The sequence below is a fragment of the Corapipo altera genome, unplaced genomic scaffold (genome assembly GCF_003945725.1).
Source record: "Corapipo altera isolate COAL_440 unplaced genomic scaffold, ASM394572v1 271, whole genome shotgun sequence".
NCBI lineage: Eukaryota > Metazoa > Chordata > Aves > Passeriformes > Pipridae > Corapipo > Corapipo altera.
The window spans coordinates 2093003-2119103 of NW_020884935.1; the positions used below are offsets into that span (position 1 = coordinate 2093003).

A 26101-nucleotide genomic window follows, 5' to 3' on the forward strand; every position below is an offset into this window, starting at 1 on the left:
CACTGTGGTGACTGTGCAGCTCTCTGGGGTGAGACTCAGTGCCCTGATCCATGTCCCTTTTCATGGATTTCTCTGACTGTGCCAACACCAGAAGCTTTTTTTCCCCTTACTCTTTATCATCCCACCATCATCCTCTGGGAAAGGTCTTGGGAATGACCCTATAAATGTACCCAGGAGTGCAGCTGTGGGGGTTGTGTTTTTTAGGGTTGGTCAGTGCCTGGTCCTTCCTGCCCTGGAGCTGTTTGTCTGTCCCAGGAATTCTTTCTGTTCTGCTGGAGACCAAGGAACTCAAGTGTTCCATGAGGCCAGAGGGCCTGCACACCCTCCTGAGCGTGGGGTGATGGGGTTGTATTTTTGGGGAGACAGTGGAGTTGCATTCTTTGTTAGGATACAGTACTTCCTGGAGTGTCTTTCCCTTGGACCACACAAACCCCACATGTATCTGCTGTTTTGACTGGCTTAATTTAGTGCTTCCCTTGACTGGATCCCTTTTTTCCCTGAGCCTGAGCAGTGTTTGCTGCTCCCCTCCTTCCACAGGAGGATTTATTTTCTGTCCAGTAGTTTAAGAAGTGCTTTTCAGGTTCTCCTTGACTTTGGTCCTTCTCTGGCCATGATGTTGGACCTGATTTAATGTCCAACATGAGCAGCAGCATCTGCTTTTCAACATCTGCTCTTCTCCTGGGGGACTGTGTCAGCCTGGCACACACTTGGGATAACTTGTAGCCAAGATAACTGAGGAATGTTACCTGGACAGCTTCTTTAAAAAGGGGGGAAAAGGATTTTTCAGCTGGAACTTGATATGAAGGTGTCCTGCTTCTGTGGCATCTGCTTGGGTTTGCCTTCCTTTCTTCCTGCCCTCTAATTAAAATTGGTAAAATATATGTCACATAAACCACTGAATTGATGGGTAAAATGTTGTGCCAGTTGTCCCTGGGGGGGAGTCAGCTGTAGTTTGGTAACACAACAACATGAACAGGGCTGCAAAAACTGGGAATTCTTGGGAAGGTGTTCACCAGCACAAGGAAAACAGCATTTAATGCAGAGTTGAGTGAAGAAGAAATGTTGGGGTGGGTTTTGCTGTACAAGCTTTTTTCCCCTAAAACTGAACCATGAGAGGCATTGTCAGGAGAGCATCTGGTATTAAACATTGACACTTGCTTTAATGACTTTAATTAACAATGTCTGGAGCTTTGTTGTTTTCTTTTTTTTTTATTTTATTGATTGTATCTTCCCTTTCGTGTGCAGGTATGGGATTTCATTTTTAGTGACTTGGTTGGCTACAGGAACCTGAGGATAAGATTCAATTTAAATAACAAACCAAACCCACTTCTCAAAGCTGTTACCCTTCTTTTTGGCTTTTTAATAAGTCTGATATTAAATCCTGTTTAGTCCACCTCTGACAGGAGGACCTGGATACGACCTCATTACGAATAATCAATGATCAGAAATAGTTGTGGGAATTTTAAATAAATGTAAAGAAAAAGACATCAACTTATTTGAAGTTTTATATTTAATACTTATACCTTCTTTTCTCTCCCAGTGAGCACTTGTCCTGCTCCTTCACCTTCTTCCTGCACGGGGACAGCAATGTGTGCACGAGTGTGGAGATCAGCCAGCACCAGCCCGTGTACCTGCTCAGTGAGGAGCACCTCACGCTGGCCCAGCAGTCCAACAGCCCCTTCCAAGGTGGGTTGTGCAGCCAGGGCTCAGTGTTCCACATTAATTACTCCTTGGAGTGGCTCAGAGTGAGGATCTGTGGCAGAGACTGGCAGTGGGAGCAAAGCTTTACCTGTGGGTGATGTGTCCTGGCTCTTCCTGCACGTGGGTCATTTGCATGTTCATCTCTTGGCATATAATCAAGGAATTTGTCTTCACCACACAATAAACTCGATTTCCAAGGGCTGTCCTATTGGTGACTTAAATACTGTGCTTTTTCAGCATGCTTTGTAACCCCCACATCCCTCCATCAACCCCTCTTGTGGAAATGCCTTTCTAACTCAACACACTTCACCTGTTCACTCCCCTTCCCCTTTTTCCTCTCTGGCTCTTCCTTACCTGTAAGTCCCTGTGCTTCCACCAGCAGATGCAGGTTATGCTCTGCAGGACAGAGGAGTTCTGAGCCTGAGTCTGGTTAGAGGGATGTTTGATCCTTGCCTGTCTCAGCCCCTGGTGCTGCTGTGGAAATCAGTCCCCTGCAGGAGCACACACCACCCCCAGTTATTAATGCTCAGTGGCCAAACTTGCCTTTTTTTTTTTTTGAATGCATCTTAACTCTGCTTCCCTAATATGGACAAGACTAAACATGACCCAGATGATTCCCTGAGCACACTCTGTTGTTGTAACAAGCTGAATTGAAAGGATGAGGAAACACCTTAACTGTACCAGAATTTGGAAGTGTTTCTTTATCCCACCAGTGTCTGAGACTCCTCACAAGCCAAGAGGAAAACCTACCTGTTGCTTGTTTGAATAGACTGATTTGTAATTCTTACTGTGTTACCTCAGTTCTCACAGTGCATATAAATTTAACCATGTGTATCTATTGCTAAAAGTAAAACATGATTAGGCTGCATTTTGGCAGTTGTTTATGTGGTGTGGCTGGAATAACAGTGCTGCTGTTTCAGAGGGGCAGAGTGAATTTTGGGCAGATAAAACCTCTGGTGTGTTTGGATTTATAATCTCCAGTGTGTTTTGATTTACCTTCTAGTAATCCTGAGCCCCTTTGGGTTGAATGGCACACTCACAGGGCAGTCCTTCAAGCTTTCTGATTCATCCACAAAAAAGCTTATTGGGGAATGGAAACAATTCTATCCTGTCACATCCAACTTGAAGGAGGGATCTGAGGAAAAGCAGGAAGAAATGGACTGGGAGGATGATTCTTTAGCTGCTGTTGAAGTCCTTGTTGGTGAGTACTCAGATTACCTTTTAATTACTGAAATAAACTGGCTGATTAGGTCTGCAAAGTTCTGAGTGCAAAAGTGGCCCCATTTTATTCTTTTTGCAACCCTTTGCAGTGGCTGTTGGGGTTTGCTTTTCTGTTTGATGCTCAGGACTCTCTAAGATGAGTTATTATTATTTGAAGTGGATTTTGCAGACCCGTTAGCAGCAGGTCTTTTTCTTATGTGCCCTGAGAGACAAGATGTTTTTTTAAATGAATAATTAAGAGAATAAAAAACGCCTGGACTCTCCCTGTTGACATCTGAGCTGCATCAAAGGCAAGTTGTCCTGTTCCAAAGCCGGTGCAAATTCAAACAGAACAGATGTGCCTCTCAGGAATGGCTTCAAACCCACAGTCCTGGAGAACTTGATGTACTCAGGCACTGCCTTTATGTGCTGCTGTTCCTAAAATCCCAGCCCTGCACGCAGCAGTTTTGTTCTCTGCCAAGGGCTGTTGACCTTTGATTTGCCAACTGATGCAATCCTTTCTCTGAAGGTGCTGCACTGGTGGCTGGAGACCCTTGTGCTGATGGGAATGTTGTCAGTGTTAAATGATACTAAAAATTGTGTTTTCAGCCTTTATAAAACAAAATGGTAGCAGCATGTCCCTGCCAGGGCTGTCTCTGCCCGTGTGCACAAAGCCCTTTTTATTCATTCACCCAAATCTTCTGCATAAAACAAATCATAAAGTAATGATGAGGGTGCTAACACAAGTTTTGTCCAAGCAGAAATGCTTCAGTAGGTAGAGAAGGGTACCTAAACTTAGGAGTGGCTGCTAAAATGATGCATTTGATGATTTGAAGTGTGAGCTTTTGGTAAATAACCGTCCCACGTTCCGTTTGCAGCTGGGGTGAGGATGGTGTACCCGGCGTGCTTCGTGCTGGTCCCTCAGACAGACATCCCTGCCCCCAGCACTGTGGGGGCACCCCACTGCTCAACCACTTGCTTGGGTGTCCACCAAGTGCCTGCTGCCACCAGAGACCCTGCCATGTCCTCGGTGACTCTGACCCCGCCGACGTCCCCGGAGGAGGTTCAGACAGGTACAGAGTGACCTCCTGCCCGAGGGCTCCTCCTTCCAGCCCAGCACTGTCCAGGCAGGATCCAGCTGTTCTCACTGCAACTTGTTGTAAAAACCCACATTTCTTTAGCCCAAAGTTTCTTGTAGTAAACCCAGTTTGTATTGTCCAGCTGTGAACTCAAACTCCTGTAAGGTGCTGACACCAGGACTGCTGCTGTGCCTGCTGTGGTTACCCAGTCCTTCAGATTGCTGGGGGCAAATTTTGGGATTTTTCCCCTCTGTGTTTGTTTATGTTCATGTCTGTGTTCTGCCATAGCTTTAGAAACCTTGTGCACTGAATCTTTGGGGAGCAAGGTGATATTTTCAGCTTTTTTCACAGCCCAAGGAAGATTCCTTGTAGCTGAGTTTCCAGGAAGGCTGAGTGCCCTCTGTCCTGGGTGTGAGTGATGCTTATGGGAAACTGCTTTAACTCAGGGATAGTTTCAGGTGACTTATATAAATATATTTTATTGTGCAGAAGAGGTTTTATTTCTTTTTTCCCCCAAGCTCTTCTGTTACCTGAGTTTGACCCTTTTTTAAATAATAGTGTTTGGTTTTGCTCAAGTTATTTCCTTTTTCAGGTCAATAGTTCATTCAAAAATAAAGAGCAGCCAGCACACTTATAAACATACATGGTGCCATTTTTCTTAGTTATAATAATCTGCTACTACTCCTAAATTTTCTATGTGTTTTTATTTCCTAACATTGAGACAAGAAGATACTTTTCTCCCTGTGCTGACTGAACTGGAGCAACAGTGGCTGTGAGGGCTTTGCCCCATTGCCTAAAGCTGTTCCTCTGCTGCTGTTTTCAGTTGATCCTCAATCTGCCCAGAAATGGGTGAAGTTCTCCTCGGTTTCAGATGGATTTATCTCTGACAGTACCAGCCACCATGGTGGTAAAATCCCCAGGAAGTTGGCCAACCAAGTGGTGGACAGAGTTTGGCAGGAGTGCAACATGAACAGAGCACAGAACAAGTATGTACTCACCCCGTGAAACTAAAAATACCTCGAGTGTCCTGTGTGTTCCTTGCAGAAAGTAGCTCTGTTAAAGATGCTCCAGAAGGTGCTTTACTCTTATAATAAACCATTTTAAAGGAGTTAATTTTTCCCTGACTATTTAGGAATGATTTATTTAGTTCTCAGTTCAAGATGTCAGTAAAAGGCCATTTATCATTTCTTTGCTGAGTCCTGTGTCACAAAAGCGCTCTTGAGCTTTGCCAGAAGATAAGAAAAGAACATATGTTGATCCCAAATAACTCTCCTGGTATTGAATCCTAGGAGGAAGTATTCTGCTACATCAAATGGCTTGTGTGAGGAGGAGACAGCTGACAAGGTGGCATCCTGGGATTTTGTTGAAGCCACGCAGAGGACAAATTGCAATTGTTCAAGGTACAGGACTTGGCAGAGCTGCAGCCCAGAGATGTTCCAGGAGATTGAAGTGCTCAGGAGAGGGCTCCTGATCACTCCTCCAGGAGTAATTAAGCAGTAGCTGCTTGTAGGAAAGCTGTAACAAAATTTGTATCTCCTCTCCTAAATGTCATTGTAGGTCTTGAAGCTCTGCCCGGTGAGTTAATGCAGGGCTTTGATTCCAGTGAATCGTCGGAGCTGCCAGTGCAGGGACAATTCCTGAGTCCTGGGCTGGAATTCCTTATGGACATGGGCAATAACTACCTCATAGGCAACTTTCTCAGGCTGCAATGGAAAGGGAATGCCTGTTTATTTAGGATTTAAGCACCTTTTCTAGAGGGTTAATTAGCCTTGATGGGAGAAAGCTGGTAATCAAGAGGAGGCTGGTTGTGTCTGGATGAATATGACTCAGAACCTCAGACCTGCCTGGCTGTTCCATGGGGGTCTGGATGGGGAACTGCTTGTCTGGGAGCAGATGCCACTAAAGGGGGCAAAAAAGGGATCAAAACCCAGGGGGAAACCCTGAATTTAACTTTCAGATTTTGTTATTGCTTTCCTTTGGAGCCTGCTAATGCAATGCCACAGACTGTTAATGGGGATGCTTCAATAAATGGGAACATTCATTTGGGTGAATTCTCCATTTCTGTACTTAGAGCACATACTGATCTTTGGGTGACTGAAGTGCTGCAAAAGGTTTAAATGCTTTCTCTGATTTAAATGTTACACTGATTGCCTTGCAATGGATATTGGTATCCTAAAAGACAAAAAATCATATCTGGAGGATGTGGCATTTTGCAAGAAATGCATTTTTTTCCTCTTCTGTTGAATGGTTGGTTTAAGTTCTGTGGAAATACTTGTGTCCTGAGAAGAGCTGGGATGTGGGGGAGGATTAAATACTCTGATAAAGGAGAATTTAGCTACAATAGCACTAGTTAAGAGAAAAAAAAATCAATTAACTAGTTGGGGTGTGTGTAAGAAATATGCAATTGCCTAAAAGAAACTGCAGAGACTTAAACCCCCTTATTGTTCCCTGTGTTTTGAATCCTGAGTGGTGAAAAACATGTGGATGTGTACGAGAGTTTAAAGTAAAAATAGATTTTGATACCTCTTACCTTTTTATCCCTGCCTAATCCTGTTTTTTCAATACAAGTGCTGCTTAACTTTGATAATGGAAGAGTGGCAAAGAATATCCTGGATGTGCAGTTCAAGAGCCCAGGCACAAACATTTCGTTCTGGCTTCCTTTATTTCATGTGCCTCGTTCTGTCAGATGGTCCAGAAGGTTAGCACCTTGAACTTGCAGATGAGGTGTTGTGCAGTGTACAAACTCAACTGTATTAATGCAGCTGAGACACTGAGGTTTTCTTTTTCCCACACTCGCTAAATTTGTCGACAAACGGCTACAAAGGCTTCAAAATAGCTTTTGTAGGACTGAGCTTCGTGGTTCTTGATGTTAATTCCCTGCTCCTTAACCCACTGAGGCTTGGGCAGCACTACTGGTGCTTGAATTCCAGAAGCCATTCACTGATTCCTGTGTTGTTCCACTGATTCATCAGCGCTGGCAGGAGTTAAAAGCGACGACGTGCTCATGTGACAATCTATTTCTGTTAAAGCAGTTAGAAAATGCTGTCTTCATTTTGAGGATTCTGTGTGTGTTTGGCTCACAGCACAGATTTTATAGTTTTTTTTAAATGGTGTTCTGAACCCTTGCAATGCTGCTCAAGTCACTTGGGTGATGGCTGGGAAGAGGCAGGGTCGCTTCAGTTCCAGGCTTGTTCCGTGGCTCAGAAGCAGCTTCTTGTCTGGTGAAAATGAGCACAGGGCACATATTTGAAAGATTAACGTGAAGTCTTTTCCCCCTCTGTGTTAATTCTGCAGGCACAAAAATCTCAAAGCGAGGAGTTCAGGTCAGCAGGGCCAGGCCCCACCCGCGGGCCCGCAGCCGCCGGCGGCCCCGAAGCACAAGGCCAACGAGAAGCAGGACAAAGGGGACAAGCCCCAGAAACGCCCCCTGACTCCCTTCCACCACCGCGTGTCCCTCGGCGATGACGTCGCCATGGAGGCAGACTCGGCCAGCCAGAGGCTGGTGATGGCCGCCCCGGACAGCCAAGTGAGGTTCTCCACCATCAGGAGCACCGATGTAGCAAAGACCCCTCAGCTGCACAACCCCGACCTGGCCAGCTCCCCACAGCCCCCCCCGCTCAGCCCCCACCCCTGCGACGGCGTCGACGAGGGGGTGCCCAAAGCCCCCTCCACCCCCCAGAGCCAACACTTCTACCAGATGCCAACCCCGGACCCCCTGGTGCCCAGCAAGGCCATGGAGGACAGGCTGGATGGCTTGTCCCAGCCTTTCCCGGCTCCCTTCCCCGAGGTCATGGAGCCCACCGTGTACGTCGGTACCGCCGTCAACTTGGAGGAGGACGAAGCTGATGCCACTTGGAAGTATTATAAAGTTCCAAAGAAAAAGGACGTGGAGTTCTTGCCGCCCCAGCTTCCAAATGATAAGTTGAGAGATGATCCAGTAATACCTGCTGGACAGGAAAATGTAACATCAGTTACAGAGTAAGTAGTGCTTGATCCTGGAGTACCAACCCGGGAAGGGAGGCAAGGGAAAGGCCAAAGGCAGGAGTTTCTCAGTGTTTAATGTGGGAGTATAACTCTGAATACAGGATAATCCTTGTGAGATGTGAACACCAGATCTGTAGCAAGATTCCAGCTTTTTCTCATTTCGACTCTGATTTAGCAGATCCCAGTGACATTTATTTTTATATTGTAAAATTAATCCGTGGCCAAATTATGCCTGTTTGGGACACAAAAAGAAGCAGCTTTCTCATTTTAGGATTTGCTTTCTTCATTATTTGGAGAAGACTTGGATGGTGTCAGCTGCAGATATCCTGGGGAAGTTTCTTCTCCCTCAGTTCTGCTCTTGATTTCACTCAGTGTTTAAATGATGTTTAAATGGTGTTTGAATGGACACTGAGGAAGCTCCTCTGGTTTCCTGGCAGAATTTAACTTTAATATAGGCAGCAATTCTTTTCTAATATCAGAAATTTCTACTTGAAATAAGCAACACAAACTGATGTTCTTGCACATGGTACATTCTCTGTGTTGTGCAAAAGGCTTCAGGATTTGAGGTTATTCAAGGAAAACAAGTGTCTGTGTGTCTGCTGTGAACTGCTCTTGGGCCTCAGATGGTGTAGGAAACCCTTGTTCATTAGGACAGGAGAACATTTCTTTATTTATTTTGTCCTAACATGAGCTAATGTTGTCATGAAATAAAGTATATGTAGTCCATAACTATTTAAAAATAGGTTTTTGTTGAATAAATAGAATTTATTCCTGAAAATTAGTGTTTTTGAGCACCAGCTTGTAAAAGGTTCTGCTCTGCTGCTGTTTGAATCAGGACAAAGGAACTGGTCACCCTTTTTTGATGCTAAGATTTAATAAATTATGGAGTTTAAGGGCAATGGAGGAAAAGAGTAACACTGATGGTTTTAGTGTTGTAACTTATATTTGAGCTGTTTTACTGCAGAATGAATGAACTTGGGTTTTCTTTAACTGGAAAAACAAGAAAAGCTCCCCAAAACCCCAAGCTACCACCACCAAAACCCCCAGACCATGAGACCCAAAAGCCTGGGGCAGAACCTTTGGGGTTGTGTCTCCTTTGCTGTTGTCCTGAGTAAGAGATTCCCTGTCTCCCATCTTCCCCTTCCTGGAAAATGGGGGCAGTGGGAAGCACCAGGTGCTGACAGGGCTGTTAACAGGAGTCTGAGCTTCCCAGGGCTGGGACTTGGATGCAGAGGTGACAAATTTGGGCTTAGGAATTGAGGAATTCCATGACTGAGGAAGTCAAAGTGCACCCAGAGCTGCCTCTGTCTGATTTTTGCAGCTGCTGCTGATTTCTGCTCCACATTTTTTATCCCTGTTCAGGTGAAAGGAGACTCTTCCTGTGATCAGCATCAATTACTGAGGGTTTTTATTTTAGGATTTAGTGTGTTTAGTTTGTGGTAGAAGAGTTGAAGCAGCTCCTCAGCAGGCAGAAACTTGGAGCTGATTTTCTGTCCCACTGGTGGCAGCAGGAGGAGTGGCTGTGGAGGGGAGCTGGGAGGGGCAGTAAAGGTGTTGTATTTATTGCAGCTCTGTGCTCACACTTGGTAACCATCCCTTGTGTTCCCTGTTTCAAGTTTAGATTGGCTGGTGCCTGTCTCAGCTCTTTCAAGATGTGCTTTATAGGATTTTTAGTGCTTTTTGTTTTGCTTTTTGCCTGGAATTCACATCAGCCAACCAGATATTTCCTTTTTTTTTGTTTGTTTTTTGCTGTTCAAGACATGGTCTTTCCTTGTGTGGCTCCCAGTTTAATTTAAGAACTTATCAGAGTTTTTCCCCCCCAGAATATCTGGCTGTTCCCTTCCTCTGTGGTGATCAAAAATCCTGGAAAGCCTTCACAATGTACTTTTCCAGGTGTTTAATTCCCGTTGCTGGAAAGTAGTTTCCATCTTGATTTTGCCCCTTTTTTTTTTTCTTTTCTGATGGCAATTTTTGCAAGATTTAGGAGGAAAAAAAAGGTTTTATTGAGGGTGGATGAGCAGCATGGATGGATTTGCCACTGCTGCTGGCCCTGAAGGATTTTTTTTTTTCTGGAAAACCAATTTCTAGGAAGGGTCTGTGACAAAGTAAAACTGTTCCCATGTTCTTTCTCACACCCTGTAGCTGACAGGGATGTGCAGGAAATAATCATGCTCCTAATAACCATGCTCCTAATCACAACAGCTTTCTGCTTGCCAATATCTCTTCTTCCTGGTGCAATGTTATATTTGTAAAACTAATACTCTTGAGAGAAAGAATGAATTTCTGTGTATTTACCAACTCGAGTTTTGGCTCAGATTGTTAAGAAAAGAAAAATGCTGATGAAGGCAAATGTGGTTTTCTTATTCTCATTAGTAAATTAGGTACTGGAGTGCTGGAAGCTTCCTTTGTATCGATCTGAGTGATATAAATGTCACTAAACACAGGGACACTTGTGTGCTTTAGTTGTGGTTGTTGTTGCTCGGGCTCTTTTTGGGAATGGCACTGAGTAATTCTGTAGCCTGCTGAGCTTCTCTGGGTGGATGTGGATAGTTTAATACACTTGTACTTTATAATAAATGACAGCTCTGACCCGGGATAAATTGCTGATCTTTATGTGAATTGACAGTGCTGGAGGAGAGCTGGGCAGGATGAATCACAGGGCTGTGTCTGACGTGTGCAAGGAGCTGATATTAAAGCACTAATGACTTCATCTTTAGCCCAAAAAGTTCTCTGAGGCTGGGGTGGGAAGGAAGGAAGTGGGAAGGGATGATGAAGTTGCTGTGTGATAGCAGAAATAATTCCATGTAATAAATGAGAAATAATTCCTTTGTGATTTTTCCTTTCCTTCTGCTCAGATTAATGGTGCAATGTAGGAAACCTTTGAAGGTTTCAGATGAACTGGTGCAACAGTATCAGAGTAAAAACCAATTCCTGGCAGCTGTAGCAACAGAGGCTGACCAGGAGCCTGAGATTGATCCTTATGCCTTTGTGGATGGTGATGTGGAATTCCTGTTTCCTGACAGTAAAAAGGAGAGGCAGAACATTGAGAGGGAGGCTGGGAAGAAACATAAGGTGAGTAAAAGAGTGAGGATCCAACCAGTGATGAGATTAACCCAAATTGCCTTAGGCAGCAAGGATTTAAAACCTTCCCTGTTTTCTGAGGGGTAAATTCAAAAATATGATATCCCAGCAGAAATGATCAGTGAAATCAAGCAGCATGTGTGCAACTGCCCCTGCAGTTTTGGTGACAAACTGGTGGTGCCACTGCAGCAGGGTTTGTGGGTGGCACTGGGAGAACATTGCTGCAGCACAACAAGCATCACTCTGGCTCAGTGGCTTTCCTGTGGAAATAGGTGCTGGCAGGTGCTTGGGGAGAGGGGAAGAACAAGGCAAGTGCTTTGCTCAGGAGTGGAAAGGTTTGGGGGTAGGTGAGGTGAACCCTGACTCGTTGCCTGGACAGTGAATTGCAATTTTTATTTGGTTTTTTGCACTTTAGCACAGCTACACCAGACTTGTACTGAGAGCAAAAGTGCACCCTCCAGGAAAGGGGAAAATCCAACTGCTTGGGAGCTTGTACATGAAATAATTTGCTCATTAAGCCTGGTTGTGTGGGGATGCCCTGCTGGCACCAGGGGGTTCACTCAGTAACTGGTGTAGTTACTGTGCATTTGATATCAAGTGTTTTTCACAGGTGTTGTGGTGAGAATCCACAACTTGCTTTTTAAATTCATCCCAACACGAGCCCTTTGCTGTCTGTACCCCAAGCTTTGTTCTCCCTGAGCCAGTCCCACTGCCAGACCCCCAGAGTGCCCCCAGAGCTCTCAGGGGAGGGACAACCTGATACTTCCATAGGTACAGAATTCCCCCAGGGAGATAAAACACCTCCCACCCCACCAAATAATTTAAGCCAACTTTCCTCTCCTTTTTTAACAGGCTGAGGATGGAACATCCAGTGTTACAGTTTTATCCCATGAAGGAGAGGATGCAATGTCTCTGTTTAGTCCTTCTGTCAAGCAAGGTAAAGAGGCTTTTTCTTCTCTCTCTTTTGATTGTACTCTATTAATGATACCTTGAATAACCAATAAATTCCAACAGGCTGCTAAGTTTTATGCTTTGTATTTCCCTTGCCCCTTCAGCCTGCTTGGAACACTTCTTTGTTGCATCTTGCAAATAAATGTGGTTTTATTTTTCTCATTAATGAATGAGATACTGGTGTGCTGCAAACTAAGAACTAAAAATCTAAAACTAAAAATCTAAAAGAACAAAGTCTAAAATCGAAATGTTATAAAATGAAGGGCTCTCACCTGTGTGTAAGATGGATGAGTGGAACCATGGATATACTACTCCCTTTTGTTTCCTTTTCCCTCCAGCTGTGGAAATAGTTCTTTAGTGAAGTTTTTAATGCAGATTTGTTGCCAGTGGTGTGTGATGTGTGTGATGTTTGCAATGTTTGTGCCTCTCAGATGCCCAACGAATCGCTGCCCACGCCCGCACGGCATCGACCAGCCTGTTCCACGAGACAGACCTGGTGGTGTCCTACACAGACCTGGACAATCTCTTCAACTCAGATGAAGATGAACTCACAGTAAGGAACAAGTCTTGTCTTTTTGTGCTTTGGGGTTTTGATTTCCTTTTTTTCTTTCCTGGCATTTGTAGCAGAGGTTGCAAAACATGGGTGTAAACAAGTGCTGTGGCTCTCGGTGGCAGACATTCTGTTCTCCTTGACTCACACAGTCACATTTTTGATGCAAACAACCTTTTGATCTTATTTCCTTACAATCCACACAGTACATGCTGCTTGAATATACCTGTAGTTACGATTTTACAGATTCAGCAGGTCCTAGTACTCTCTTTCCTGATCTGTTTAACTGGTTAATCAAGGTAATAGTGAAACAAAACAGCAACTTCTGAAAGAGAAAAGGCATTTAAATCTGTGGACATTGTGCCAAATAAGCTGCTTCACTGCAGCAGTTATTATCTTGGAACAGTTTCTCTTGCAGTCTCTGATGGCTCTGAATCCATTATCTTTCTAGTTTCTATTTCAATACTGTTTGTAATCAGTTGTCTTTTCTGAACTGTGCTTTGCTCTGTGCTTAATCCCAAATCCCCTTACCCAGACAAAATGCCCATCAACTTTAATGGGAGCTGCAGCTGAGTAAGGGCTGAAGGATCTTAAAGCCATCAAAGGTCATCAGTATGTAAAGGAAGTGTATTTGCTCTTAAACAAGAAGACTCTCATATTCTGTAAACATGATAAAATATAGCTCATTCTTTTAATTTCAAGTTTTTCTTCCCTGTATCTCGTGTTCTAGGATTTGTGTTTCTCTGTCTCTTCTGCTCCTGTTCCTGTGGTAACACCAGTGATGTTATGGCTCTGGGAGCATTTTGTGGGACTGTGGGCAGCCCTATTTAGCTTTTTTTGGTGTCTGTTAATGTGCTGAGGGTTATTTTATAACTGGTCTTTCACTTTAATGGCACTGGGACTTTATGGGAGAGTGTTCTTTGGGTGACCAGCATTAAGTGTAACCCCAACCTCTGGCACTGGGCTCCTGATTTATTTCAATTTTTCCAAATATTATACAAAGTCTCAGCTGTGAAATTTCCTGTTAGCAGGAAACATGAACAGTGTTAATGTCTGAAGTGATTTAATTCCAATCCTTCTCTCTTAGCCTGGATCCAAACGGACAGTGAACGGTGCTGACGACAAATCCAACTGCAAAGAGGCAAAAACAGGAAATCTGGACCCACTGTCATGCATAAGTAAGCTTTATTTGTGGGGTTTTTTCCTAAAGAGAATGCTAGCTCTAAACATTGCACTCTAATATGTTGTGGGAATTTGGAAATGTACCCTTCATTTACCCTTCTGGAATTTTGAGATACAGGGAACACTTGGGAATGTTTCCATGCTCTAAAGTCAACTTCTGATCTGAAATTAGGCACTGCAGATCTCCATAAGATGTATCCAACTCCACCTTCATTGGAACAGCACATTATGGGGTTTTCTCCCATGAACATGAACAATAAGGAGTATGGCAGCATGGACACTACACTTGGAGGAACAGTACTTGAAGGGAACAGCTCCACTGTGGGAGCTCAGTTCAGGATTGAAGTGGACGAGGGTTTCTGCAGCCCCAAACCTGCTGAAATAAAGGTGGGTAGTGCTGATAGTCCTGATAATGATTTATTGTGCAGTTCATTGCTTAAATCTGAATAGGAATGCTGGGAAACTAAGTACAATTTGTAACTTGCTTTATACCAGGGAAGTTAATACACTTTGGAGTAAGTAGTTTATAGTCTTTGACCCCTTAAACTTCAAGGGCGAGTAAGACCTAAGGAACCATTAGTAAACTGTAGAAGTGCATTTCGGTCACTGCATTCCCTGTTGTTTGTGTTGATATATTGCTTTTTGGAACCCGTGGGTGTCAATATTGTGTGCACACATCTCAGCTTTGTCCTACAGCAATGTCAGGGTTTAGTGGGAAAGAGCCACTGCTTGAACTCAGTCACATTTTATGGAGAAGCATTTCAGTTGCTGAACTGATCTAATTCCCACACTAATGCTTTCCCATATCTCACTTCCAGGATTATTCTTATGTCTATAAACCTGAGAACTGTCAAGCTTTAGTGGGATGTTCCATGTTTGCACCCCTGAAGACGCTTCCCAGCCAGTGTCTCCCTCCCATCAAACTGCCGGAGGAATGCATTTACCGCCAGAGCTGGGCTGTGGGAAAGCTGGATCTGCTCCCTCCAGGCCCTGCCATGCCATTCATCAAAGATGGGTATGACCTGTGAAGGGTTTTAAGCTTTGGGATGTTATTTCCAAATAATATTTATTTTGGAAATCGGTAATGAGAAGTGTTTGTAGATACACTGTGTTCGTACAACTAAAGACAAGGGTTTTTAGAAGGATCCTTATGGTTAAACCTGCTGGAAGAGATTCTTCCCAAATAGCTTCTTAACTGTACATGCATTTTATTCCTTTAAAGGTTTCTTGGGGAAGCTTAATGGTGCAAGGCCAGGTTTAATAAGTAATGAAGATGGTAAACAATCAAGATAAATGTAAACTTGGGGCTTTGTTTTTGTGGTGGTGTAGTACAAGGGCTTGGTAGGTGGTGCTGCTGTTTCTTAAATTATTTTCTAAAGTAGCAGCACTCTCAGCTGTGCTGGGATTTGGAAAACATTCCCTCTGGTTGGAAGCTGTGCCCAGTGTGACTGTGTCTGGACTCAGCATTTCAGGGGCACTCCTGTGCCCTGCAGTGGGTAGGGAGGGTCTTGCTGGCAGCTCTTCTTGAGGGAAATGTTCATTCCTTTTTCTCTTCTGCATTAGTTGCTGGTATAAATGGATTAGGCAGCAAGGATAATTGATAAAATTATAGGAATATTAAATCCTGGATTAAATACTAATATTTCTTCTGTTAAGGTCATTCATAAACAATGTTTCCAGCTCTCATTAGCCTTATAGGTCTTAGGAGATACTCGGCTGCTTAGGAAAGAAAATGTTAAACATTTCCAGGTGATACTTTCCTTGTGGATTCAGCTGAATTTACTATTGATAGAGCTGCTGTATTTTCTCAGTGTGTGTCAACACACATGTAAATAAAACATGAATAAAAGAGGTGTCCTTTAGACTCCATACAACCACAGAATTTATAATTTATTCTGGCCACACTTGTTTCCTGGGAGCTTTGTGCAAAGGAAAAGATGAGAGGAGGCAGGGAAAGATTCTTTAACAGTGCTGTCAGTGGGAGTCCTGCAAAGTCATTTAGGACAAATGCTCTTGAAGTTCCTTAGGGAGTGAAAAATCTTGCTGTGGATTATGAAAGACTATCTTAAAAAAGCAAATATTAATTAGGAAGGTCCTTCTTTAGAAATCTTAAGTCTTCGACTTCAAACCCAGTATGTTGTGCATTAAAGCCTTTCCTTCTCCCTGTGGCCCTGGCAGTGACGGGAGCACTCTGGACCAGGAGTACGGCCCTGCCTACACCCCCCAGACCCATACTCCGTTTGGGATGCCCCCCAGCAGTGCCCCTCCCAGCAACAGCGGCGCCGGGATCCTCCCTTCTCCCTCCACCCCTCGCTTCCCGACTCCCAGGACACCCAGGACTCCGCGGACGCCGCGCGGGGCCGGAGGGCCGGCGAGCGCCCAGGGCTCGGTGAAGTACGAGAACTCGGACCTGTACTCCCCGGCTTCCACCCCGTCCACCTGCAGGCCCCTGAACTCCGTGGAACCTGCCACCGTGCCTTCCATCCCAGAGGCACACAGCCTGTACGTGAACCTCATCCTCTCCGAGTCCGTCATGAACCTCTTCAAGGACTGCAACTTCGACAGCTGCTGCATCTGCGTCTGCAACATGAACATCAAAGGTGCTGATGTTGGAGTTTACATCCCCGACCCCACGCAGGAGGCCCAGTACAGGTGTACCTGTGGCTTCAGCGCTGTCATGAACAGAAAATTTGGCAACAGCTCTGGGCTGTTCCTGGAGGATGAGTTGGACATCCTGGGGCGGAACACGGAGTGCGGCAAAGAGGCGGAAAAACGCTTCGAGGCTCTCCGGGCCACGGCCATCGAGCACGGCAGCGGGGGGCTGAAGGAGCCCGAGAAGCTGCCCGATGAGTTGATACTGTTGCTGCAGGATCAATGCACCAACTTGTTCTCCCCCTTTGGTGCAGCAGATCAAGACTCCATTCCCAAAGTCGGGGCCGTCCCCAGCGTGGTACGTGTGGAAGAAAGGGATTGTTGCAATGACTGCTACTTGGCCTTGGAACATGGACGGCAGTTCATGGACAATATGTCAGGAGGGAAAGTTGATGAAGCACTTGTGAAAACTACTTGCTTGCACCACTGGTCAAAAAGAAATGGTAGGTATTGAAACAGCTTATTTTCTACTTGTCCACCTGTTTTTTTGTGTTTTCTTTTTCTTTCTTTTTTTTTCGAGGATCCTTTTTTGTGGTTTTCCTTTGTGAATATTGGATGCTTAAGGCTGTGTTTGCCACCTGCATGTCTGTGCAAACTTCTGTTCAGAATAACCAGTCCTTTTACCTTCTGTGCTCACACACCAAGCAGAGTAAGGCCTTGGCTGCCATCAGGTATAAATTCCCGATATATGTGTGAAGTGTAACATCAGACCATTGTCACTGTCCACAGCACTTCCCTGGGTTTATCCTCTAAAGCAGCTCCTGGCTCTACAGAGGCTCTGGAATGACGCCTGTAGGAAGTGGAGAGGTTCAAGTGGTGCCTGTATTGTCAAGGCCACTCTGGTAGAATTAAACTGCTCTGATTCACTTGGCATTCCCACTTCTTTAAGGGGGAGGATGCAGTGGGTTAACAGCATGTCTGACAAAAAAAAGCATTATTGTAGCCTTCACTGTGTGTTGGATCTGCCAGAGATCCTTGGATTTTTCCTTCTAGGGTCTTTCTCAAGGAATGCCCTTTGTTGTGTGTACTTGCATACTTCTAACAGTATTTTCAAGTAGCAACTCCACAGGGTTAGGGGTGAAAGGTAAAGTTCTGGATCCCAGGGAGCTGCAGTTCACATTGGTGATGAGATGAGGAGTGCTGACAGAACAGCCAGGTTCATGTGGATCCCTGGGGGATTCACTTGGAAAGCCCAGGCTGGGAATAAATTGGTGTTTTCAGGCACCCAGGAGAAGACTCGGTGTTGCTGTGACCTTGGGGTTTGGGATAAAAAGCTGTAGGGATACTTGGAAACAGAAGGCTTGCAAATTGTAGCCGCACCAAATTTTGTGTCAGATTTCTCTTCTAAAACCCTGTACCCTAAATGGCCCAGAGGTGGCACACGATGAAATGGGCTGAGGCTGCTGGAGGCTTCTCTGGCCTTCTCTGCAGTGAGCACTGGGTGGCAGTCTGCAAACCCGCCTTTGTTGGGAGGGAAAGCCGGGATTTAAGGATTCCACAACTTGTTTGGGATTGTTGTTGTTGGTTGGTTGGTTGGTTTGGTTATTTGTTTTATTTTAGGGGGTTTTGCTTTATTTTAGCTCATAAGATTTATTTTAGCCTTTCAGTGGGAAAAACTCCAGAGGAAAAAAAAAATACAAAAAATACAGGTGGATTTTTTGAAGTGGCTGAGAGGGGAAGAGGGAGAGCTGTAAATGAGGGTGTGCTGAACTTCAGGTATCACAGCCTTTCGGTGTGGTTTAAAATCTCGATTCTGTCCCTAATTTGGGGGGTCTGGGCTGTTTGTGGGGAGCTGTGCTGTGCCCTGCTGTTGCAGTAGCCCCTGATGATGTTGTTGTCCCTGCAGTGGTGGATGTGAGCATGCAGTGTTCCCAGGACATCCTGCGGATGCTCCTCTCGCTCCAGCCCGTTCTCCAGGACGCCATCCAGAAGAAGCGAACGGTCCGGTCCTGGGGGGTGCAGGGACCCCTCACGTGGCAGCAGTTCCACAAGATGGCTGGGAGAGGCTCCTACGGTAACAAATCCATGGAATTCTGTCTGCTCCCACCGCTCCATCCAACCAAGGCCCAGTGGCTGGGGTGCTGCTCAACCTATTGGAATTCTAAACAGCACTTGACCTTTCTTTGCACTAACGAGAGCTATTAGACAGGGGAGAATTCTTCTCTTTGGAAAAACACAAAATATTTATATTCCTTAAAACAGGCAATGAATTAAAGATGTGCATATAAAATTTACAACTTGGCTTGCACTGTTTGTACACACCTGACACTTCATCCAGAGGTGGTTTTAATGTTAAAAACTGAGTAACTGCTCAGCGTTTTTTTACTCAAAATTCTTTCATTCAAAAGATTTACCCCCTTTTAATTACCCTAAAAAGAGAGTAGTTAAAAATACTGAGTTTGAAATGCTTGAAAAGGTGTGGTTTATTGCTCAGTAGCTTCAGGACTGGTCAAGATCTGAGGATATCCAGCGTGTTGTCTCGATAAATATTTGGAGTGGCCAACACGTGGTGCACATTTCCAGATAAAGGTGAATTTTGTGCACTCAGGTTTAATGACTTCATTAGCATATGGGATTGATTTACCACTGTGCACAGGAGTGACCTTTCACCAGCAGATCTTTTGGAGCTATATTTGGAACATGGCAATTACACATTTACAGTACATGTAAATGCACCTTCTTAAGTTTGTTTCCTCCTCTGGCCCTTTACTTATCTGCTTAAAATATTTACATTTCTTCTCTGTCTTTGGTCCCTGATGGCTTTGGCTCCGTGGGGAAAGGCTTCCTGGACAGTCCAGATCTGTTCCTGATTGTCTGGGAACTGATAGAACTATTAAACACTATTAAAACTATTAAACAACTTCTCAAAGCCCTGAGAGCTGTCACATAATAATGAGCTGATGCTTTTTTGCAGAGGGTTGATCCTGTACTTTGGATCTGTTAAAATGAGAACTATCCCATTGATTATTAGGGCTCCTTCCTAGGAGCTGCTGGGAATTAGAGGCTGTTCTGCCCATGTTTCCTAGAAGCAGGGTGTTCATTTTTAGCTTTCTGCTTAATATACTGGAAAACGTGTCTTGCTTTTCCAGGAACTGACGAGTCCCCGGAACCACTGCCAATCCCAACGTTTTTGCTGGGATACGATTACGATTTCCTGGTGCTGTCTCCGTTTGCTCTGCCCTACTGGGAGAGGCTGATGCTGGAACCTTATGGATCCCAGAGGGACGTTGCCTATGTCGTGGTGTGCCCGGAGAACGAGGCTCTGCTCAACGGAGCCAAAAGCTTCTTTCGGGATCTCACTGCCATATACGAGGTACGGGGAATGGATTTGTGAAAGGCTGTTCCTAATTCGTGCTCACGGGGACTTATCAGGCTTGTCTGAGCCGATACAAACGCTGCACACAATGCTATCTCGGAAAGCTGCTGGGGAGGATTTTGGGAATGGGCACTTGGAAGATAAGGGCTGTCTGTGCTGCTGCCGTTCCCCTCAGCGGTCGCTGTTTGCAGAGTCCTTGTCCGCCAAACGCCACTCGGTGGCCAACCCCTGTATTGCCACGCTAATTGTTTTACCTCCATTTAATTCGTTAATTGCGTGCTTGGATTGTGGGAAAGGTTACAGTAGATGGTGTATCAACCTGCCTGTTTGCATTCAGGAACACGCTGAAAATAAACCATCAAATCACTTGACAATGTTTCATAGCCCTGTAATTTCAGAATTAAAATTTGCTTTGGAAAATTGGAACTAAACTGACAGGTCTCTGCCCTTATGATATGTCTTTTGTGTGGTATTTAATAGTTTTTAAAGCTTAGCAGCTCCTTATCTCCAGTTTTCCCCTCTCTGCAGTCCTGCAGGCTTGGGCAGCACAGGCCCATCTGTAAGTTGCTGCCTGATGGGATCATGAGGGTTGGCCCCACGGCCTCCAAGAAGCTCTCGGAGAAGTTGGTCACGGAGTGGTTCTCCCAGACAGCCAATGCCAACAACGAAGCCTTTTCCAAACTCAAACTCTACGCTCAAGTTTGCAGATATGAGCTGGGTAGGACTTCTTTTTCAGTATTTCTTATTTCACACTGTTACCACTCACTCTTTTCCAATAGAAGAGAAGACACCGTGGCTTATTGTCCTACTGATTGTGGAGGTTTTCTGGGTTTAAGCTCGGAGGGGGAAAGTCCAACCCCCCTATGTTTCAATATGTGCTAAAATGGCCTCTTCTCATCCAGCAGTGCCTTTGGGGAATGGCAGTGTTGCTGCCTGACAGGGATTTTGGTTGTCTTTGTCTGCTGGTGACTTGGATTCTGAAGCAATGATTTCCAGCAATGCAGCATGGCTGGAAACAAAATTATTTTAAAAAGGAGATTTCTGGATATTTCTGAAAGATTCTTGTGAAAATAGTAGAATTTTTAAATTCAATACAGGTATTTGAATTTGGGAGGTAAAACATATGCTCAAGGTTTGCTCTCTGTTTTGTTACAGCTGTAGATTTACATGAGCTTTAAAACAGTTTCAGTATAAATTTTGTGCTTTTTTTCTGCTTTTAGGTCCTTATCTTGCTTCTCAGCCCTTGGACAACTCTTTACTCTCGCAAACCAACCTGGTCCCTCCCTCCAGCCAGCCGGGCTCTGCTCTGCCCTCAGTGCCAGCCAGCGCTGGGAATCCCAACCCTCCGGCGTCGGCTCCCGCGGCCCCCGCCAGCAGCACCATCACGGTGACATCCAACAGTGCCATGTCCTCTGCAGCCACCACGGCCAACTCCACACTGACCACCACTGCCCCCTCCTCCTCCTCTGCCAGCCTGGGCGGTGGCATTGCCACGAGCAAACCTTCCTCCTTCCCCCCCTTCAGCAGCCTGGGCAGCAGCACTCCCGCCGCGCTGCCCGCCCAGGCCGCGCCGGTGCAGAACGGGCAGGCGGGGGGGCAGCAGCAGCAGCCGACGCTGCAGCCGACAGCGCTGGCTGGGGACACGTCTGCAGCTCCTGCACAGCCACACCCGGAGGTTTCGGAAAGGTACGGAACCTGCAGCTGGAAAACCCCCCCCAGCTCAGCTCCTGGGAACCTATTAATGCACTCTCATCCCCTCGAAAAATTCCTGTGTTTATTTTCTGGTCACCAGGCTGCTTTTTAGGGAGAATGACATTCAGTGATGGTGGAGCTGAACTGTCTGGCTCCAGTTGTAGCTGCAGTTCTAATTGCACCTCAGTGTCTGCTGCGGTACAGAAATAAACTGTCTTTTTTTTGCTTCTCTCTCCAAAGAGAGAAAATTCACCAAAGTGTACATTTCTGTATTTTAAAGGGCTGGGGAGGGGGGGAGAAATAGATAATTGGCACCATCTTAGAGTTCTCTTTTCTGCAATCAAAGTTGTAGTAGTAAATACAGCTCTTACTGAGAGACTGGCCTCGTAGATATTCTTGTTCCCCAGTTAAGCAACAGTTGAGCTGCTGTAATGAAAAAGGCTAAAGAAAAGACAAGGGATTCAGAGTTACTCATAAGCTCACAGAGAAAACTGAAATAAAAATGCTGTTTCTTGCATCAGAATTGACTTGAAGGTCTTTCGGGTTAATATTTGACAATTTGATCTTAGTTTTAAAGTGAAGATAAATCTTTATAAAACTCAGCTTTTTGTAACTGGTTTCTAACTTCCCTTGGCAGCACTATGGATCGTGATAAAGTCGGAGTCCCCACAGATGGAGATTCACATGCTATCACTTATCCACCTGCAATTGTAGTTTACATCATTGATCCTTTCACATATGAAAAAAAGGATGAGAACAGCAGCTCATCCAGTTTGTGGACACTTGGACTTCTGCGCTGCTTCCTCGAGATGGTTCAGGTTCTTCCCCCCAACATCAAGAACATCATTTCTGTGCAGGTGAGGCAACACGAGTCAAGAACCAGAGACATTTGATTCCCAAGTAAAATTCAAAAAGCAGGGTACCCAAATTCTGTCTCAAAAGCCATTTAATGATGACACAGTGATTTATTTTGCCCTCCTTCAATCTGTTCCAGATTGTCCCGTGTCAGTACCTGCTCCAGCCTGTGAAACACGAAGACCGGCAGATTTACACCCAGCATTTAAAATCTTTGGCATTCTCAGCTTTCACTCAGTGTCGGAGGCCTCTCCCAACGTCCACCAACGTGAAAACCTTGACTGGCTTTGGCCCAGGTTTAGCCATGGAAACTGCCCTCAAGAGCCCTGATGTGAGTGCTGTTGAGGGTTTGTGTAAAGATGGAGATCAGAGAGAGGTCCCTGTTTGTTAAACATGTAACTGAGTAGAGCTGTTCGCAGGAATTGCTGCCCAGAACTTCACTGTCTGTTCTGTCACCTTTACAGAGACCTGAGTGTATTCGGCTCTACACCCCTCCTTTCATACTGGCCCCAGTAAAGGACAAGCAAACAGAACTGGGAGAAACCTTTGGAGAAGCTGGCCAGAAGTACAACGTGCTTTTTGTGGGCTACTGTTTGTCCCACGATCAGAGATGGCTCCTTGCATCCTGCACAGACCTGTACGGGGAGCAGTTAGAAACCTGCATCATTAACATTGATGTACCCAACAGGTAAGAACCAAACTGGTCGATTCATGAGTTCCAAATGTGGCAATAAAGACTTGTTGCAGGTGGGGTTTAGCTTTGTTTTCCCTTCTTTCTCAATTGTAGAGCTCGCAGGAAAAAGGGTTCTGCCCGCAGACTTGGCCTTCAGAAACTCTGGGAATGGTGCCTGGGACTTGTGCAGATGAGCTCTTTGCCATGGAGAGTCGTAATAGGCCGTTTAGGAAGAATAGGACACGGGGAATTAAAAGGTAACATTAGCATTTTTTAGAGTCTGAAACTGAATTTGAAGCTTTAGTTTTTCAATAACATCTAGTGTCTGTCCCTGTTTCTGGAAGAAAACCGAGATATTTTGGAGTTCCTCTGTATATTTTATATTAACAGACGTACAGTTTGTACCACACACTGTGATGTGTAAAATACAAATCTGTGTTGTGCAGCAAGAGCTGTTCCAGACAAACCTGTGTCCTCTGTCCCCTCAGACTGGAGCTGTTTGCTGAGCCGCCGGAACCTGCAGTCCCTGAGCAAGAGACTCAAAGACATGTGCAGGATGTGTGGGATCTCTGCTGCAGACTCTCCCAGCATCCTCAGTGCTTGCTTGGTGGCCATGGAACCACAGGGATCCTTCATTATCATGCCAGGTATTGGGGGAGCTCTCTCTCATTTTGGCACAGGAGCTGCTAGTGCAGGGTTTGAGGAACTGAGGAAACACTTGGTCTGTCCCCACAGATTCGGTCTCGACGGGCTCCGTGTTCGGGCGCAGCACCACCCTGAACATGCAGACATCCCAGCTGAACACCCCCCAGGACACGTCCTGCACCCACATCCTGGTGTTCCCCACGTCTGCCTCTGTGCAAGTGGCATCCTCAACTTACACCACTGAGAACCTGGACCTGGCCTTCAACACAAACAATGGTTCGTGCCTTGGGTTTGTTCTGATGAGCCATTTCCATTGCTATGGAAGATCACTCATTTCAGAGTGCATTGTCATATCCTGTGAGTAGGGAAACTGTAGGAACTCACTGCTCTTGTTCTTTTTCAAGATGGAGCAGATGGAATGGGAATCTTTGACTTGTTAGACACTGGAGATGATCTTGATCCCGATATTATAAATATTCTTCCTGCATCCCCTGGTGGATCCCCCGTGCATTCTCCGGGGTCCCACTACCCCCACGGAGGTGATATGGGCAAGGTAACTATGGCAGTAAATGCAGCTCTCTGTGTGTTTTGTCTGCTTTTTCTCCATCTGCTCACTTCCTTTTGTGGAACGAAAAGTTGTGAATCGCTTGGCTTGTCGTGTAACGCTTGGATATTTCAAGATGCTTTGTGTTTCAAAAGCTACAGATAATTTCTGCCAAGTCAGTGCTCTCCTGACACGAAACCATTCCCTGTTGCATTGCAGGGTCAAGGCACAGACCGATTGCTGTCCACGGAATCCCACGATGAAGTCACCAATATTCTGCAGCAGCCACTGGCCCTCGGCTATTTTGTGTCAACTGCCAAAGCAGGTCCATTGCCTGACTGGTTTTGGTCAGCGTGTCCTCAAGCACAAAATCAGTGTCCCTTGTTCCTTAAGGTACCGTACAGCCGCCGTCCTGCAGGGATCAGGGCTGGGAACTGGGGTGTTCCAGACAAAGTCACTGCTTGTCTCTTGGGATAGCTCTGCTTTTGCTTCAGGAGAGGTTGGATGTGAAATTCTTGAGATTCGGCTTTTTGTCTTTGCTTTTTTTTTTTGAGGGAAGAGAAATGAGTTATGGGAGTTGTGGAGGGTCTGGTTTGCTCGTGGTTTCCTCACAGTGGTCTGGGCTACAGGATTTTGTAAGAACAGGTTGAGTTTCTGGACAGAGCTCTGGTTAAGGCTGGACTGCTGTGGGAAGTGGTGGTACAGAGGAAGGTACACAAGTGCAATATCATGTCTCATTTGCACTGGGTAAAAAAAGTACTAAATGCATCTCTTTCTGTATCACACAAAGCATAAAAGCTGTTTTTTCCACTTTGGCTGTTGCCAAGGTATAGCCATTGTAGTGTCTGTCTGGGTATTGTCTGATCCCCTTATCTTTTTATGGCACAATCAAGACATCCTTGGCACATGGAAGGCCATCCATGGGTATACAGAGAAACTTTCTGTATTAACATTATTCACTTTTGACACAAATCAGCATCTAATACTCTGCTTTGTTTTCTAATGATACAGATACATCTTCTGCAGCCTTGTTTGTGTCTGGATTAGCAGTTCCTCTTGGCCTAAGCTCAGCTGTGGCTTTGGTGTAGGGTATTATTTTGAAGAGGGGATTTATTATTTACACTAAGCAGTTGTAGATATGACATATAAATAGACCAGTCCCATGGAAAGCAACTGAATTTCCAAGTGTGTACATTACCACACATCTTGGGCCACTTGAGTGGCTTTTTTAATAATCACTTAATGCAGCAAAGGGATTAAAACCCCAAACCTAAAATATGTTGCACTAGTAGCACTGTGCTTTCAGGAGAGATCTGTGTGAGTGACTCTCAAGGAAACCTTTATATACCGATAATTCCTTGTTGATGGCTTAGGGATAAGGTTTGTTTTGGTTTGTGTGTTGGAGAGAGAAGGTGACTGCAAGTTTCAGGCCTGCGATGTGGGGGGAAGAAAATACGGTGTAGTTGGACAGGGCAGTAACTTCTGGTTTCCTTCTTCCTTCTCAGGCCTCTTTGCACCTCCACGTGCCTTCAGTGCAATCAGACGAGCTACTCCACAGTAAACACTCCCATCCACTTGATTCTAATCAAACTTCTGATGTGCTCAGGTATGTACCTGTAAAAAGAGAGTGCCTTTCATTTCAGTGCTGCTGCCGTGGAGCTCCCTGTCTGTTTGCCTGGCTGTTAGTTTTTTTGTGCTGCTGATATCCTCAGTGCATCCCAGAGCCAGGGAAATCGCTGTGCTTTAATTGATTACGTGTCACAGAACAGTGGAATTAAACCCAAACATCTCTAAGCCCTTCTTTAACTAGTCAGAGTTGGGTACAACTGAAAATGTGTGAAAGACACTGAATTTCTCAAGTAGAAGAGAGGTTTGATGTCTAACACAGAAGGCAGTAGTAGTTAAGCCAGAATCTTGTGGAAAATCTGAAATGCTGAAGGAAGGAGCCCAGACTCGTGTAAACAAACATGGGACACTTGTTGAGAAAACAAAAGAC

At 45.2% G+C, this 26101-nt stretch overlaps 1 protein-coding gene across 1 annotated transcript in view; it reads left to right on the top strand.

Moving 5' to 3' along the window:
• The window catches only part of MED13 (mediator complex subunit 13), a 53723-nt gene that overhangs the window by 23055 nt on the left and 4567 nt on the right, over positions 1 to 26101 (top strand). The window contains exons 4-29 of the mRNA XM_027660258.1: positions 1541 to 1686; positions 2705 to 2902; positions 3780 to 3974; positions 4804 to 4966; positions 5270 to 5380; positions 7275 to 7958; positions 10820 to 11036; positions 11898 to 11982; positions 12428 to 12549; positions 13634 to 13724; positions 13901 to 14115; positions 14547 to 14743; positions 15907 to 16823; positions 18227 to 18394; positions 19470 to 19693; positions 20225 to 20414; positions 20917 to 21382; positions 22026 to 22245; positions 22383 to 22574; positions 22708 to 22931; positions 23031 to 23173; positions 23405 to 23563; positions 23652 to 23837; positions 23966 to 24114; positions 24325 to 24498; positions 25611 to 25711. Coding sequence (XP_027516059.1) covers positions 1541 to 1686; positions 2705 to 2902; positions 3780 to 3974; positions 4804 to 4966; positions 5270 to 5380; positions 7275 to 7958; positions 10820 to 11036; positions 11898 to 11982; positions 12428 to 12549; positions 13634 to 13724; positions 13901 to 14115; positions 14547 to 14743; positions 15907 to 16823; positions 18227 to 18394; positions 19470 to 19693; positions 20225 to 20414; positions 20917 to 21382; positions 22026 to 22245; positions 22383 to 22574; positions 22708 to 22931; positions 23031 to 23173; positions 23405 to 23563; positions 23652 to 23837; positions 23966 to 24114; positions 24325 to 24498; positions 25611 to 25711 — 5937 coding nt within the window. The remainder of the gene's footprint in view (positions 1 to 1540; positions 1687 to 2704; positions 2903 to 3779; positions 3975 to 4803; positions 4967 to 5269; positions 5381 to 7274; positions 7959 to 10819; positions 11037 to 11897; positions 11983 to 12427; positions 12550 to 13633; positions 13725 to 13900; positions 14116 to 14546; positions 14744 to 15906; positions 16824 to 18226; positions 18395 to 19469; positions 19694 to 20224; positions 20415 to 20916; positions 21383 to 22025; positions 22246 to 22382; positions 22575 to 22707; positions 22932 to 23030; positions 23174 to 23404; positions 23564 to 23651; positions 23838 to 23965; positions 24115 to 24324; positions 24499 to 25610; positions 25712 to 26101) is intronic.